Here is a 16,795-nt window from a genome sequence, read left to right on the forward strand (position 1 = left end):
TTCAGGCCCAACAAAGCTCATGGCAAATGGGTGAGAAGCTGACAAGCAGACCATACTGGGAAGATAATGTTTTCTGCATATACCAGTAAGTCTTTTCTTCTCATTCTGGAGATGCAGTAATGAGAGAAGCTTCTTTTGGGGCAGAGCATCTGCTTGCATATAAAAAGCCCCAGGTTCAATTCCCAGTAGGACTGGGAATGTTCCCTGGCTAGAACCTTGGAGAGCCACTGACAGGGCAGACTATATTGAGCTGGATGGACCAATAGTCTGTCTCAATATAAGGCAGCTTCCAACTGACAAGGTGGGTATAGAGCATGGGTAGGCAAACTAAGGCCTGGAGGCTGGATCTGGCCCAATTGCCTTCTAAATCCGGCCCGCAGACGGTCAAGGAATCAGCGTGTTTGTACATGAGTAGAATGTGTGCTTTTATTTAAAATGCATCTCTGGTTTATTTGTGGGGCATAGGAATTCATTTATTTTTATTTTTTTCAAAATATAGTCCGGCCCCCCACAAGGTCTGAGGGACAGTGGACTGGCCCCCTGCTGAAAAAGTTTGACCCCTGGTATAGAGGCATAGCGACTGGAGCGGTGGTCTGAGCCAAGGGTTCTGGCTTCTCCCAGTGCTGTTGACTCCAGCATGTTTCCTCCCTGTAGAATCTGCATTGCCACCTCTGCATCCTTGTGTTTGGCTGCTTATACTGTACTCTAATTCAGTTGAGTGTGTCATTTATGTAGTCATAAACTGCAAAAGCCATTCACAAGAGTTGAGGTATTATCAGACTGTGGGGGAACCCTGAAGTTTACCAAAATACAGTCATACCTTGGGCTACGAACACTGCGGGTTGTGCGTTTTTGGGTTGCAGACCACGCCAAACCCGGAAGTACCGGAACGGGTTACTTTCGGGTTTCAGTGCTCGCACATGTGCACTAACACAAAATGATGTAACGCACAGAAGTGCCAAATCACGTCACACACGTGCGCAGACGCAGCACTTCAGGCTGCAAACGCTGCGGGTTGCAAACGTGCCTCCCGCACGGATCATGTTCGCAACCTGAGGTATGACTGTACAAAGTTTTTTAGCGGAAAACCTGGGGGGGGGGGGCGTGCTGTGGAAGACACTCCCCAAAAAACAGTCCAGTGAAGAAGCTCAGTCCCCATGGAATGCTGTCTGGCTGCTGTTGAGAGAGAGAGAAAACTGAAAAATGTGGAAGTTTTTGAAGTCAAACCTACAGTAACAATACATATCTATACTAGTTAGTATGTGAAGGGGTTAAGGACCACAGAGTTCTATGGACTCTATTCTGTCCACTCTATTCTGTGGACTCTATGGTGTCACATCCCCTTTTCTTCTGGTTGAATCATGTAAACTGAGCAGACATGTAAGACTGGTGCTCCATGCCCAGACTCCAAGTTTGCAACCAAGAATACATTATCTGTGTTGTTTCTGCTGTTGTATTGAATGATGCATGAATGAGACGTGTGATTATTGTAAGTAAAGCATTTAAACTTACAAAAGTTGATGGTCTATTCACTCTGATGGGGGTAGAGGTGAGGAGCACAATTTTAAGTGCTTCATACTGGGACAACCTATATTTCCCATGCTTTGTAAATGTTGCATAGTTCTGTGTTTTAAACTCTGCTGGGGGCTCTTTTGGCCAAAGAGAGAGTCAAGCCCTGCAAGCTTTTTGAATTCAGGTAGTTAGCCATTTTTCTTTCATAGTTAGTTCCCCACACACATGGGACTTCAGGATTATCTGGTGTTCCCCAGTTTTTCTCAACAAAACTGAGTAGGCAGATGAATTGAATGGGGTGACTGTAAAAGGAAGATACATTTGTGGTCTGTACAGATCATTTCCTTGTTCACACGGAGAAACTATTTTTAAATGTCCCCATGGACAGATGTGAGAGCTGCCCGTAGAAATCAATGGAGAGACCCAAGATCTGAATGTAGCTCGATGAAGTACCAGTGTCTCTTGTCCAACTCCTAAGAAACAAAATAGTACATAGTACAGTGGGCACAGAGTGCTTTACTGTTGGGGAAGAGGCATAAAATTAGGAGGAAGGGGAATAGAATGGAGTGGCTCTGCCTGTTACTCAACTGTTAAACAAATTTGGAGCTTATTCAACAATAGAAGTAGTAGCTGCAAGAGCCTAGAGATTTCCACCACTCTTGCACAACTACAATTACTTGAATTCTGTAAGAAAAACTATGGCTGTTTAGAAATGCATTTGTCATTTCAAACCCCTTCACATACTAACTAGTATAGATATGTATTGTTACTGTAGGTTTGACTTCAAAAACTTGCACATTTTTCAGTTTTCTCTCTCTCTCAACAGCAGCCAGACAGCATTCCATGGGGACTGAGCTTCTTCACTGGACTGTTTTTTGGGGAGTGTCTTCCACAGCACGCCCCCCCCCCCGGTTTTCCGCTAAAAACTTTGTACAGTCATACCTCAGGTATGGTGCATTTCTCAGGTCATACCTGAGGTCATACCTCAGGTATGGTGACTAGTTAAGGATAACTGCTTGGATCATACTGTGGTCTTGGAGTTCACATCCACAGCACCAAACAGTTCAGACCATGTTCTTTTTCTACCACCCATTGCCACGGTGATTGCTTTAAAATTAATGTCTTTTAGAAATTTTTGCATGGTATGTTGGGAGAGGATTTTGATTTATTTAGTACATAACAACATTTTGGGTTGCCTCATTATGTCTCTTGAACAAAACAGCTCTTTTTTCTTATTGCATGCTTCCAACACTTCTATAACACTTTTTCCAAAAGTCTCTGTAAATGGGGCTTCGAATGTCCTCAGAGAACAATTATTCAAAGTAGCAGTGTAATAAAACGTACAGATTTACAGTCAATGATTTAACCAGTCCAATTAGGGACTGTGTAGCAGCTGCTTGTGGTGTTTTGATGATGATTTTTTAATGGTAACAAAAAGAGTTATTCTGAGCAGCTTTATTGCAATTTTATTTCAGTGAACGATTTAAAAAGAATGACTCTAGGTAAAAATGTTTAGTGCTGCAATGGCAAAATGCAACCTGCTGGTTGAAATGAAAAATACGTGCCACATTTACCAGAACACCCTCATATAATTTTTTTCAAAGAAATCATTGTTCATCTTAGTGCAATTGGTAATTTTAAAGCAAAGAGGATTTGTATAGTATGGCAAAAGGAATAGGGGGTTGTTGGGGTTGTTAAGACTTCTAATGGTAACACTTTTTTAAAGGCAAATATTGATTGAAGTGGAAACAATGTGAATTTATTATGACACTAATCCAAAATTACTATGATGGAAATCTTTAAAAGGTATATGCCAAAAGCAAATGGAGGGTTGTGATTAAATTGGGATGTTTGGAGGACAAATGTAGTTCAATTCACATTTTAAGGTGAGCATGCAGTTCGAAAGCACGTCAAAGTGCAAGTAGATAAATAGGTACTGCTCCGGCAGGAAGGTAAACGGTGTTTCCGTGCGCTGCTCTGGTTCACCAGAAACGGCTTGGTCATGCTGGCCACATGACCCGGAAGCTGTACGCTGGCTCCCTTGGCCAATAAAGCGAGATGAGCGCCGCAACCCCAGAGTCGGCCACGACTGGACCTAATGGTCAGGGGTCCCTTTACCTTTACCTTTATACCTAACTTGCACTTCCCCAAACAATACATGAAATGACTCACAGCTATCCTTTGACATTTGCACATCTCCAAATTTTGTGATGCTGTTCTCCAACCAAATAATGTGCACACAACTGAATATATTAGGGGGAAAGTGCATAGAATTAGGGAATTTGCTTGTGAAAATACATTTATTTAATGTAATTTTTCCTAGTATATGCAATGTGTACTAAATGCATATTATAAGGATATAAAAATGTTGATAATTTTAGTGAAAATTTTTTAGTTTAAATTCCAAGCTGATGTGGAAATGCAGTGAACTGGCTGAAAAAATTAACAGTTTTGTCCATCCATAGCAGTATTTGGTACTAGAAAAAAACTATCCCTAGTTTTAAAAAAGTGATATTTGAAGCATATGTCATCATCATACCTGAAGTCAACATTAAGTGAGAATAATTTGGAAAGTCTTCCACAGCAAAATACGTGACACCTGGCATGTCACAGGTTAGAAAGAAAGCACAGGTGCCAATCCAGTATTATAAATCCTGGCATGCACTACTCTGGCATTGAATTGATCTTATGCTGGCAGGGGTTCAGAGCATTAAGTAGCTGATATTCTCATGCCTAAAGTGACACACAGTGGTTAGAAGCCAAGTACTGCTGCAGCACAACCTTCATTTATTTCAATCAGAGGCCTCTTAAAGCACCTTTTGAATGGCAGCTACATTATTCAGGGCAGAATCCATAGGTTAGTGGGAGAGCACATGCTTTGCATGCAGAAGGTCCCAGACTCAATCTAGATAACAGGAGATGGGGAAACCAGAGCAGCCAGTACTGGGCTTGATGGATAAATAGTCTGGCCTGTGTTCTTTATGCCAAAACAGTGCACTGATACACATACATTAATTGCCTAAGCAGTCAGAAGTTACAGGGGTGAAGCTTTTGCCTGTAATGGGTTTCTTTTGGAAGGAGGTCATAGGAAACTTAATGTGTTTTGTAATATGTACATTTATTTAGAAATATACAGGTTGAGGGGTGTATGAGGAATTAGGTGAGGGGGAGTATCTCTGATGGGGGACATGTTGTGCTCCTTCTGGGGTAGTTTGTCTGCCTTTGGTCCCCACCCTGTACTCATTCTAAAGTACATTCTGCTGGAAAGGTTGTAATCCATTTTGCATCAAGAATGCACTTCTCAAGCACTTGCTGAATACATGCGTACACAGAGAGCACTTTCTCAAGTCATCTCCTACTGGGCAAACCTACTGACCTGTAGGGCTGTACTACTTCCCCGCACCACATTTAACTTGCCTATGAATGAAATGGACAAAATAGGAAGCAGCACAATAACTTAGCCACCTCTGTAAACCAATATAGATCCTCTGTCTATAGGTACGTGGTACCTCTAGTTACAAATTTAATTCATTCTGGAAGTATGTTCTTAACCTGAAACTGTTCTTAACTAGAGGCGTGCTTTCGCTAATGGGGCCTCTTGCTGCTGCTGCGCCACCGGCACACAAATTCCATTCTCATCCTGGGGCAAAGTTTTCAACTCGAGGTTCCAGATTAGCGGAGTTTGTAACCTGAAACATTTGTAACCTGAGGCATTTGTAACTCGAGGTACCACTGTACATCAAAACACCAGTTTCTAGCCCCTCTCTTTTAAGAGAATGCAAAAAAATATTATTATTATTATTATTATTATTATTATTATTATTATTATTATATTTATGAGAAAGAAAAGGTCTGTGGAAACACTAATTGACAGGAGGGTAATAGAGAACATTGTTGAGCACTAGTTTGAAAACATGCTGACCTGTACAGACAACACAGATAGTAGCTGCTGCTTTAGATTATAAAGATGCAAGAACAGTTGTAAACAGTTACGTACGTAAGATAACCCCTGTGTGTTTCAAAGGCTGTGTGCGTATGTGTACACAGCCTCTTTCTCCCAGCCTCATTCACTAAGTGCGGGTTGAATAGAAACATCATCTTACTATGATCAACATTTAGGAAGTTGCTTTGGAGTTTGGTAATCAGTCTTGTAGGTTATATGACCCTGGGAAAAATTCACTTTAGACTGAAGGATATAATTGAAACCAGCATGTCTTGTTGCCATACAATAATTGACTGGAATCAATAGAATATGACTCATCTAAAGTAGATACAACGTGGTCACACAGGGAAGAATAATCATAGGCATCAATGTAGTAGAGGGAAGGAATACTGATTAAGGAATAGCATCACAGAAGGGGTATTGTAAATTATATACTGAGTCTGAATTAACGGTGCTCTATGCTGTCATGAAAAGAGGGCAAACATTGCAGTGAGCTGAATTAGAGGAACCATGCAGTCACCAGTTCTTTTTCTGTACTCATCCCTAGTTAAACAGGACTAGGTTAAAGTTGCAGTAGTAGCCACCAGACAGGCCACTACTGTAAAGTTATGAAACCAGATCAGATTTTAGTGGCATCTTCAAAGCGCAAATGGACAGCACTGATCAGGAATAAACATATTTAGCTCCATAGTCTTCTACCTTTTCAGCAAATTCATTACAAATGTATACACCCTGTTCCTTGATGTAGATTTACTTCCAGGCTCAGTCAAGTAAGTAAAGCAATCTAAATAACCCTAGTCCATCTGAAAGAAAGGTTCTAGCTTACCCTCAAGCTTGCCACATTTACCCACCTGCAACTTTTCCCCCTTGAGGTCACATCACAGCCAAGCCTAAAGCTTTGCCTTCTGACTGTGAGTTGAGGGAGGGGCACCATTCAGCCAATCACAGTCCCAAAGTATTGCTATGGCCAGCAGGTTGCTTCTCTCTCCAGGCAGAAAAACAATGTGACAGTAAATCTGTATGTTAATGAAGCTGTTGGCTCTCAGTCCTGGTTATGCAGTTTTCCCTCCCTCCTGTTGGCATGATGGCAATCCAGCCCCATTGGCAGGTCTACTTTTCTGGTAGACCCAAGAACCAATGCATCTTTTCTGAACATCCTCAGAATTGTCTCCTTGAAGGTCCTCATGCTACAGCAGCAGGGCCATGAGGCTACTGCCTCAGGTGGCAGGGTCCACCAGGTCAGTAGATTCCAATGTATAGTAATATAATAGTACATTAAAAAACTGAAGTTATTAACTCACTTATGCTCATGCATTTAGCTCCATCATATTTTGAGGCATAGCCATGTTTATGTAGCTGAATGCAAAGGACCCCCAAAAGGACTACACACAGGGCTGCATAGACCATCAATCTACCACCGCTCCCAGATCAGTGGGCGTAAGATTGCAGCCTAAATCCCACTGAGTTCAGTGGGATTTACTTCTGAATAACTATGGTTAGGATCAGGCTGTTCTTCTCTTTTCCTACAAACACACACAGAGATGGCCAGTTTAATGACATTACCATCTATTTCCCAGGATGCATAATTTGTCTTCTCTTTCTGTGTGTATGAAACATTTATCCTCTTGTGGTGCTATAGTATAAAGCATAACTTCCCAAAAGAGTGTGAAGATAATCTACTAAAAATAGGCCTAGGAAGATAAAATATGCAGTAGCCATATGAAAAATTGTTATGGAGAAGACTATTTAAGGAAGCGAAATGATGCTTGGTTTTAAAAACACTTTGCGATAAAGATCCTTCCCTTGCATCTGCATTTCTTGTTTCTCCAACTATCACATGGGTGGTTCCTCCTATCACCTGGATAGATGTTAGTATGGAAAACAGGAAACAAGGTGAGCAACTATTGATTTTGTATAATGGTAGCTCTGACTTCCATGCTGAACCCATGTGGAATAACAAATGATCACACACACACACCCTGAAAGATGTCCTTTTAGGGTGATTGGCATTGTGATTTAGAACACTAGTTACTGTTGGCATCTCTGCCTTCTGCATTACTAGTTCCAATGAGCACAAGTAATCCCTGAACTCAATGTGAAACTTAATCCACCAAGAAGATTGTCTTCCTCTTCTAATAATTCTGATTCATTCCCTCCATCCCCACTTCTGCAAAATTCTTGCTCATCTAGCATGTGGTTGCAAAACATAATACTACTAATAGTAGCAGCAGTAGTAGTAGTAGTAGTAGTAGCAGCAGCATCCATCACACATCAAAAAGAAATGTTATGCAGCACTCAAAAACAATACATTTAAAAAAATCAAAGATAAGTCAATGACAGGTAATGTAACCTAACTAAAAGCATGAATAAACTTGCTGCTTATTTATCGTATGTTACAGTTACAAGTTTCAAATTGGTCTTCCAACCACATCCACAATAAATGAATGAGAGTTGACCATGGTAGTTCTAACAGAGTTTGCAAAGCAGTGTTTCCTAACGGAATGTACTCCAATAATTTATTTTATTGATTTATTATTTGGTATTTATATACTATAAGGTAATAAAATTAACATAACAGTTTAAAATAGTAAGAAATTGCTAGTTGATCAAACCTCTTCCTTAGTCATTATGAAATGTGACAGAACGTTGAGTGCATGGGATACAGAACATTAGAAACTGCATTTCTATTTAGATAAAGATGATGAGTTGGATCCAAACAAAACTAGTTACTATTGAAACCAATGGAAGAATTGAGTCAAACTAACTTAACTCTCATTGATTTCAAAAGAATAAAGGTGAGGTTTTACATGCCTGCATAGAAGTAAGCCCCACGGGTACTTCTAAGCAGGCATGTAAAACATTGCACAGTAAGACGGATTCCTGTGTATATGATTGCTGCCTAGTTTGGGCTCATTCCCATATTAATAAGACTATGGCCGTATCTTTGTTAAATTAATGGCTTGGTAAATCTAGGCTATTCCTGCCCAAAACTGAGCTTCTTTACCATGACAGATTCACCTCTGACAGACTGACATTGCTCATCAGCTAGTTTGAATACAGCATTGAAGTTCAAGGTATTGGAAAATAGATTCAGTTGATTATTATTCCACACTGTAGTGCATTTTCCCATCATGTTCCTGATGTTTTTTTTAAGTGGGTATGTTGCACCATAGCATCAAAGCTCTTTAATTCATTTTAATTATGCAAACCTAAAATTATCATAGAATTGTAGAGTTGGAAGGGACTCCAAGGATCATCTAGTCCAACCCCTTGCAATGCGGGAATCTCAGCATGTAGTCCCCCATCCAATTTGAAACCATATTAAAGCTTGCTATTGATCCACCCTATAAAATAGTGATAGTTGGAAAATGACCTTTCTCTCCATTTCATCCACTTGAGGAAGTGTCATTTTAATGATTACTGATTCATTCACACTTACGGTACTTGTTAAGATATTTGCAAGCCTATACTTATGTTCAAGGTGGCATTTTTTTAATGGGAATAGACAATTCCATTGTATTTTATAAGAAGAAATGTTACAAATCTTTCAGAAGCATATATTGTGAACAATTCAGCACAGTATTGCATTACTAACAGCATTTTTATTCTACCTTTCCTTCAAGCAGCATATTGTGGCATATTATCTCACTTGCCTTCACCACAAAACTGAGAGGCAGGTTAGCCTAAGAGGGAGTGTCTTGCACAAAGCCAACTGGTTTGCTTCAGAGCTGGAATAATTTGAATACCTATCTCCTAAGCTATGTCCAACACTTGTGTTAACTACGTACACCAAACTATCTCTGCCACACTTTAATAGACCCAACCGGTCAGCCATCATCATCATCATAATATATTTATACCCCGCCCATCTGGCTGGGTTTCCCCAGCCACTCTGGGCGGCCTCCAACAGAATATTAAAATACAATAGTCTATTAAACATTAAAAGCTTCCCCAAACAGGGCTGCCTTCAGATAATGAACATGACAAAGTAGAAGGTCAAAGGTCAGTGATCATAGGGACACTGCTGTTCTTTTTGGGTTGGATTCCGCAAGGTACTGGCAATTCAGGTTACACAATTAAAGTCTGTTAGTGTTCTTGCACAACAAAGCCGCTTCTCCCACAAATTGCATTTTTTTTGCAGTAAGGAAAGTGACAGGAAAATGCACTGGAAAGTGTGGGGGAATTATTATTATGATGTATTTATTTATACCCCACCTTCTTCCCTGACAGGGGTGCCATGTCAGGGGTACCATGTCATCTAACCTCCCTGCAAACAGAATACAGTAGAATGAAAGCTCATTAAACAGCAAATATTGCCATGTCTCCCTGCAAACAAATCAGGATGAATGCTCAATAAACAGGTCATCTGGAAGTACCCATAAATGAATAGGTGCACTCAATAATACCCTCTCCAGACAGCACGATATGAGGTAGCACACAGCAGCATGTTCCTATTTCAATTATCAAAATTAGCATGAGGTCATAGAAGTGAAAGCTGATGTGTTTCATTTCTTAAGGTTGCTGGCTAGGTTTCTTTTCTTTTTTTTCTTACCACATCATGAATGCACATTTGGCTCCACTGTGTAACTCTTTTATTGTAGTAAGTTACTGACTGAAGAAATGCTGAATCAGGCAACTTTAATTTTATGATAAAAATTTCCTTGGGCTAAAGTAATTAGTGCCAACTTCATATATATATATATATATGCTTTCTGTGCTGTTTTTCTACCAAGTCTTGTTTGCAGTAATTGGACTGAATAGTGTCCCATGGTGGGAACTTTGGCAGGCAGAGGCAAGAGGACAGGAGAGAGATTTCTAGATGGAAAGGACAACTTGCGCATGTGCCTGTGTACATATGTGATTTGGTTGGAAGATGGCATCAGACTAATGCAGTCCATAAATTTGTGGCTTCCTGAGCCACATAGGGAGAATTTTTTTAAAAAACAAAAACACCACAAAAGCCTGTTATTCCATTTTTTAAAAAAAATGATGTTAAAGGTCTGGGGGAGATGAGGTTTCTTAAAAAACAACAGAAAAGTATATCTCCACGACAAAATGAGAACGAAAGTCATGTACTGTATAATATACAATAGTGTCACACTCAAGTTGTGCTTACATATCTTCTTGGCCACCTGAATAAGCCTTAAGGCAGGTGTGGCTGCCTTGTTGCCTTCTAGTTATTGCTTGACTACAACTCCGGTCATCGCTGACCATTGGCTATGCTGGTCGGAGCTGATGAGAATTAACATTCCACAACATCTGGAGAACACATTAGCCACCCCTGCCTTAAGGTGCTACTGTCATAGGCCACTTGACCATGTGAATATCAAAGAGAGAGGAAATCACATTGTGGTGACGTAACTCAAATTGTGTTGTAGAAGTTATCCCCCTCTATCTGGGAATAAGCACCACTGAGTAAACATGCATAGGATGGCACCGTCAGTGTCCTCATAATTACCTGTTCCTTCCTGTTTATCAGCATCTCCAAGCAATGAGAACAATAATCTCTTCTTGGAAACAGCCCACATTGCTTGAACAGAAAGATGTTTTGGCTCTAAGCAAAATGCACGTCTCTTCTATCCATAGCGACCCTGGGCAGTGTTAAGGGCCTTTTCCACTTGAGTTTTCCTCGTGTGGGATGCTGCATGTGCATGTATGTTGTCCATGTGACTTACTGCCTCATAGGAAGCTGTGCCTTTTTAGTGATCAGGATGGTAACAGTTTTCTGTCTCTAAGGCCATGTGTATACCCTTAGAGAATTGTCATCAGATCATCATTACAACCACCATCCTGCTTAAGTTAATGATCCTGGGGGGGAGGTTTCTGAGTGTATATTGCAACTATTCAGGGCGGCAAAATACCTTGATGGGTAGGTAGGAAAGGATAGGAAGAGTGGAAGTGCTGAGCAAAGAAGCAATGGGGAAGAGCAGGCAGGAGTAACAGAATAAATAGCAGTTTAAGAAGCAGAGACCCAAGTGAGGGTGCTTTTTTGGGGGTGGTATTTCATATTCTTTTATTCACATATAAAACCTTTTCAGAGCAGCTTCCATTCCAGATAAAAACCATATGAATTCAAATGGCATAAATGGTGGAAGAGGAAAGGCAGAGGATTGAGGGAAGAGATTTAGAAGAAGTAGGGATCTGCGGAAAGGGGAAGCCAGGGAGAATGAAGAGCTGGAATAAATTACTGCAGAAGGTTTAAGGTCAGGAAGAACTGGTGGGTTCTTGGTAGGAAGTATGTGCATAATGAATAAATGTGGAAGCCAGAAAACAGGGAGCCAGGGAATGTAGCTAGCTCTAAGAAACTGGGGAGAGTTTCCTACATTTCATATTGTTATGCCTGCCCTCACTCCAAGCAGCGAGATGTTCCAGGGGTACAGGTTTGCTTTCTTTGGAAGAAAGGCATAATACTGTTTGAGGGTAATGTTTGAGGGTTTTCAATATAGACAGATGGGTAAAGGTTGAGCATAGATAGAGGCCTGGCCAATACATTTTTGCACCTGTGAGAAAATGCAAAATGGTGCCTGCCTCCCCACCAGGGAAAAAGGGGTGAGTGAAGATCTACATTGGGAACAAGGGGGGAAGAAAATTCTACATCCGGATCTGCTGCCCCTGTGGATCCTGCCACCTGAGGCTGTTGCCTCACCTTGCCCCATGGGAGGGTCAGCCCTGGATGAAGCCACAGTTTAAACACTCCATCATACATCCAAATATGCCATCCCACATCTGAGCTCCACAAAGTGTATCCTTTAATGCTGTTAATTTACAGAGTTAAAAGTATTAACCACACATGATATTAAATATGGCACCTGCAGTGACATTGGTGTCTTAACAAAGATTAAAGCCAATTGTGGAATAACGTAAGAATTGCAGTAACTGCTCTGGTTCGCCAGAAGCGACTTAGTCATACTGGCCGCATGACCCAGAAGCTGTATGCCGGCTCCCTCGGCCAATAAAGCAAGATGAGCGCCGCAACCCCAGAGTCGTCCACAACTGGACTTAACGGTCAGGGGTCCCTTTACCTTTACCTTTAAGAAGAGCTCTGCTGGATCATACCAAAGGCCCATTCAGTCCAGCATCCTGTGCTTACAGTAGCCAGGCAGATGCCAAACATGTTATTTTTTTCTGTCCAGGCAGGAATTTTGTTGTTTAGTCATGTCCGATTCTTCGTGACCCAATGGACCAGAGCATGCCAGGCACTTCTGTCTTCCACTACCTCCCGCAGTTTCATCAAATTCATGTTGGTAGTTTCGAGAACATTGTCCAACCATCTCGTCCTCTGTTGTCCCCTTTATACCTAGATTAAATGTTCATTGTCTGCGATGGTGGGAAGTCTAACTCTGTTCCCTCAAGGAATTCCTTTCTTTAACCATTTAGCTCTCATTCAAACACATCCCCTAAATATCCTGGACTACTCACACTCTTTTGTCAAATCCAGGAACTTGTAACCCTCCAGATTTTGAACTGAGCAGATGGATTTTTAGCAGCAGGTACCAGATTCTGGTAGTGACAAATCAGTTAATGCTTTAATCCTCCATCTCTCACTCATATCAAGAAGAGCCTGCCTGTTTCAAAAGCACTACCTTCTGGCCAATTGCTAACACTTGGAAAGCCTGCTAGGACAACACGACAGAGAAAGTGCTGTGATCACACTTGTGATGGGATTAAAAATTGAGCAGCTGTACAGCGAATGGCGGCGGTAGGAGGGGCATTTGGACAACTAAGTGCTGTTAATTTCCTTTTGAGATTTGTTTTCTCCTCTTTCCCAACCTGTTGTTGGCTGTGTGTCGTTCACTGTAATGTACCGCTGCGCTTTTAAAACTGCTTCGCTCTCCCGTCGCCGCCCTGTTCCCGAAGATGTCTGGTGCGAAGTATTCAAGGCGAAGGGACTTCCTCCAGCAAACTTCGCCGCGAAAAGTTCGCGCGTTGCCGCATTCGCCACGAACCCCTCAGTTCTCCCGCTTGTCCCGCCCCCAGCCTCCCACCGCCCAGTGGCTGAGAAGACCCTCCAACCCTAAACCTGTGTCCCTGGACCCTATTCGCACCGCAGAACCTCTTAAACTCAAATGACCTCTCGCGGTGCAGCGAATAAGCATGTCAGGAGCGGATCTGTTCGCAAAGGCGAGCGAACCAAGGAGCTAGTCCTGCTGCGCCTCCAGCAACGAATCGCGCTCTGTAAGCCTGAATTTTAGCCGTTGGTTAGCGGCCTGCCCTTCCGCACTGCTGGGGAGCAAGTCCCACTGAATTCCGCGGGGCTTACTCATGGGTAAGCGCGCAGCCCGGACGCAACGCGCGTATATTGGGAACATAGGGAACAGGGCGTTCCGCGGGTCTTGCTTCCGAGTAAACACATATCAAAGCCGGGAGCTCGACGCGCCTCGCCGGCTTCTCGGAGAATCGCGGCGCTCCGCTAGCCAGCAACCCCCCAAGTGCGCAACTCAGACCCGATTAGCTTCTCAGATCGCTGCGATGGAGAGGTGGCGGCATGCCTGGATAAAGGGGGACGTGCAGTGTACGCAGACACACACATACACGGCACGATCCACTCTGCACCGCTTGTTTAACATGGCAGCCCTGCGAGAGCCCCAGATAAGGCGCGCCACACACGCGCTGCCTGCCTGCCTGCCTGGCTTCCCAGCGGACTGGCCAGGAGCCATCAGCATCTCGTCTTGCTTTGGGGAAGGTGGGGACGCCTAAAGAGAGCGGACTCCCACCCCAGCGACAGGCAGGATGGAGGTGGAACGCTGGGTGGAGGGGAGGAACGTCCCCTCCATCTCTCCTTCCAACCCCAGGTTTTTATTATTTTTTTTCGGTGTGTCTACTGTGGATTTGGAAAATCTCGGCTCAGTTAATCCGTTTCAACATCTGTGCCTCCTCTCTCGCCTCTGCTAGCGCTCTCTCTCTCTCTCTCTCTCTCTGTGTGTGTAGGTGTACACCAAGCTTCTCGGCAGCAACTGATCAAATCCAACACACCAGCAACCCTTTTATTGCTATTGTGATGATTTATTGTTATTGGGTGCGTGTGTGTGTGTGTGTGTTCAACCCCGCCCCTAAAAACAAAACAAAACACGCCGCTCTAATAAAGCTGCTACAGATTCTACCAACATTATTTTGTCCCTTCTTTAACATGCAGATCACAGATAAATTTCAGCGCTGGAAAATTGCAGGCTTTTTTTTTTTAAAGAGAGAGCACAATATTGACAAATCACACGGAGGGGGTCGATGTGGTTGGTGTGTGTCAGGGTTGCTAGAGCGGAGAAGAGAGGCGACCTGCGTCGTTGGGGAGCCTTCCAACCGTCTGTTACTTTTTTGAAAAAAACCGTAACCCCCCATTTTACCTACCACGACCCCCCTCCCCACTTTTTTTTCCATGCAAGCCAGATTCAGCTTGCCTTCTTGACGTCATGTCTGTAGAAAAGGTTTCAGCAGCGGCAGCGGCAAAAACCCACCGCCAGGCGCAGTGAGCCGAGGGGAGGAGAGCGAGGGGCAGAGGGAGGCATGTTAAACTTTCAGATCAAGTCCTCCGGCTCCTAAAAAAAAGCGAGGGGAGGGGCTTGCTGCTGCCGCCGCCGCCGCAGCTGGAACATCTGGAAGTGTTCATGGTGTCTGTCTGTCTGTCTGAAGGAGGAAGGAGGGGAGGGGGAGAGAAGCGGGAGCGAGTCTTCTGCTGAGGGAGGGGAGGGAGTGAGGGGCTGGGACTAGCGCTCTCTCGCTCTCTCTGCAGAAACAGCTCCCTGCCAACAGAGCGCGCGGAATTGGCTTCGAAGAGGAGAAGCAGCCGCCTTGGAACAGCTCTTCGAGGTCGCCTTTTTCTCTCAGCCCCGTTGCTTCCCTCTCCTAGTTGGTGGATCTAAGCAAGAAAGACACTTGAACCCTCCTGAGATATTCTCTCTCCTCACCCCCCCCCCGCTCCAGCACCCTTCTTGGATGCTTATGAGTGTCCCCCCCTCCCCTCCCCTCGGCTGTTTTCTCCCACCTTCCTTTCCCTTGCTGATCTTTTCTCCTCTCCCCCCACCGTCTCCTCTTTTTAAAACAAACAAACAATAAAGATCTAAAGGAGCCGCTTCTCCTTCTGCCGCTTCTCGACGGTGTGAGCAGCGGCCAGAGGTGCTGGGCTCAATTCTTTGGCAGGGTCCCGGATGTTCTCTGAGGATGCTTTGCAATTGCACTAAAGGAGGCAGTAGTGGAAAGGATCAGTTTTTGGGCTTTGATGCAATCATGGGAATCAGGTAATAACCGAACGGGGGAATTTTAATCGTCGCAGAAGCTCCGGTTTCTTCCGTGAACTGTTCACCCCATCTGCTGTTGCTTTTTCTTTTCTTTTTTTTCCTTTTTGATTTGGAGGAATTAAAACCCTGGACTCCTGCTTGGGTTGTTTTTTTTTGGGGGGTGCTCCTCGTTCCTCTACTTAAATGGTCAATGAAAACAAGAGGATGTACATCCCAGAAGAAAACCACCAAGGTAAGCTCTATCCTGAGACCCCACAGTCTTGTCTCCCCCCTCCCTCCGTCTCCCTCTCTTCCCCCCTCTCCCCCTTACTGTCCTTTCCTTCTTCTGAAGATGCTGGAGAAAGCAACGTGAAGAGCGGGAGGGGAAAGGGTGGTGGGAGATGGTCCTCCGCCGCCACCACACAGATGGGACCGCGGGTGACATGAGGAGAGATCTGATGCAGTGATCTTGTCAAGGCTGGTGGTCGCGGGAAACAAAACAAGCCCACCAAGCAACCCCCCCACGCCTTTTCTCCCCTAGCCTTATCCTTGGCCAGCAATATTAAGCAAGGCAAAGTTGCTTTCTGGTGGTGGAAGAGTGTGTGGGGCTGGCAGGAGGGACGTCCAGGAGTTTGCAAGACCGAGGGTTGTTGCTTCAGATCTCGTCTTCGTTGCTTCTTCCAGGGCGGGCTAACCTTCCTCATAAAAAAAACCAACTACCATGTTTTTGGAGGGATGGGGAAGTTGGGGTCCTTTTCGGGGCCCCTCCCAATCACCATTCCCTTCAGGATTTTACAGCCCGATCCAGTGCATGTTTGCTCGGAAGTAACTTCCACTAAGTTCAACTCCAAAGGAAAGGGCTGTATGGTGGCCGTCTGCAGTCCTACGTACCCACTTACCCACAATTGAACGCAGTGGAGTTTACTTCCAAGTACCTCCGCATAGTCTTGCGCTGTTAGTAGAAGAAGTGGAAGATTCTTAGGGATATCTGGGGTGGCAATGCCTCAACAGTTGGGAAGCAAAGCTATCGATCTCTTTCCCACCTCATTAATTGGAACCTAATTGCAACGTCTCAAAATCCCTTGCCCAATAGAGGGCCGCCTAGGCTGCCAACCAGCCTATACCCAGTTAC

General features: G+C 43.8%; 1 protein-coding gene across 35 annotated transcripts in view; it reads left to right on the forward strand.

Moving 5' to 3' along the window:
- Positions 1-16,795, forward strand: part of CACNA1C (calcium voltage-gated channel subunit alpha1 C) — a gene marked incomplete at its 5' end in the record, with an annotated part of 496,619 nt that overhangs the window by 41,760 nt on the left and 438,064 nt on the right. For 4 of the 35 annotated variants that reach the window (XM_083401682.1, XM_083401689.1, XM_083401688.1 and 1 more), the window contains one exon: positions 14,921-15,916. The exons of 23 other annotated variants lie outside the window; for them this stretch is intronic. In XM_083401682.1, the coding sequence (XP_083257808.1) occupies positions 15,868-15,916 (49 nt within the window). Of the gene's footprint in view, positions 1-14,919; positions 15,917-16,795 lie in introns of those variants that run through there. 8 more of the 35 variants (XM_083401703.1, XM_083401687.1, XM_083401691.1 and 5 more) reach the window with 4 other exon arrangements.

Source organism: Podarcis tiliguerta (genome assembly GCF_965153285.1).
Source record: "Podarcis tiliguerta genome assembly, chromosome: 10".
Classification (NCBI taxonomy): Eukaryota; Metazoa; Chordata; class Lepidosauria; order Squamata; family Lacertidae; genus Podarcis; species Podarcis tiliguerta.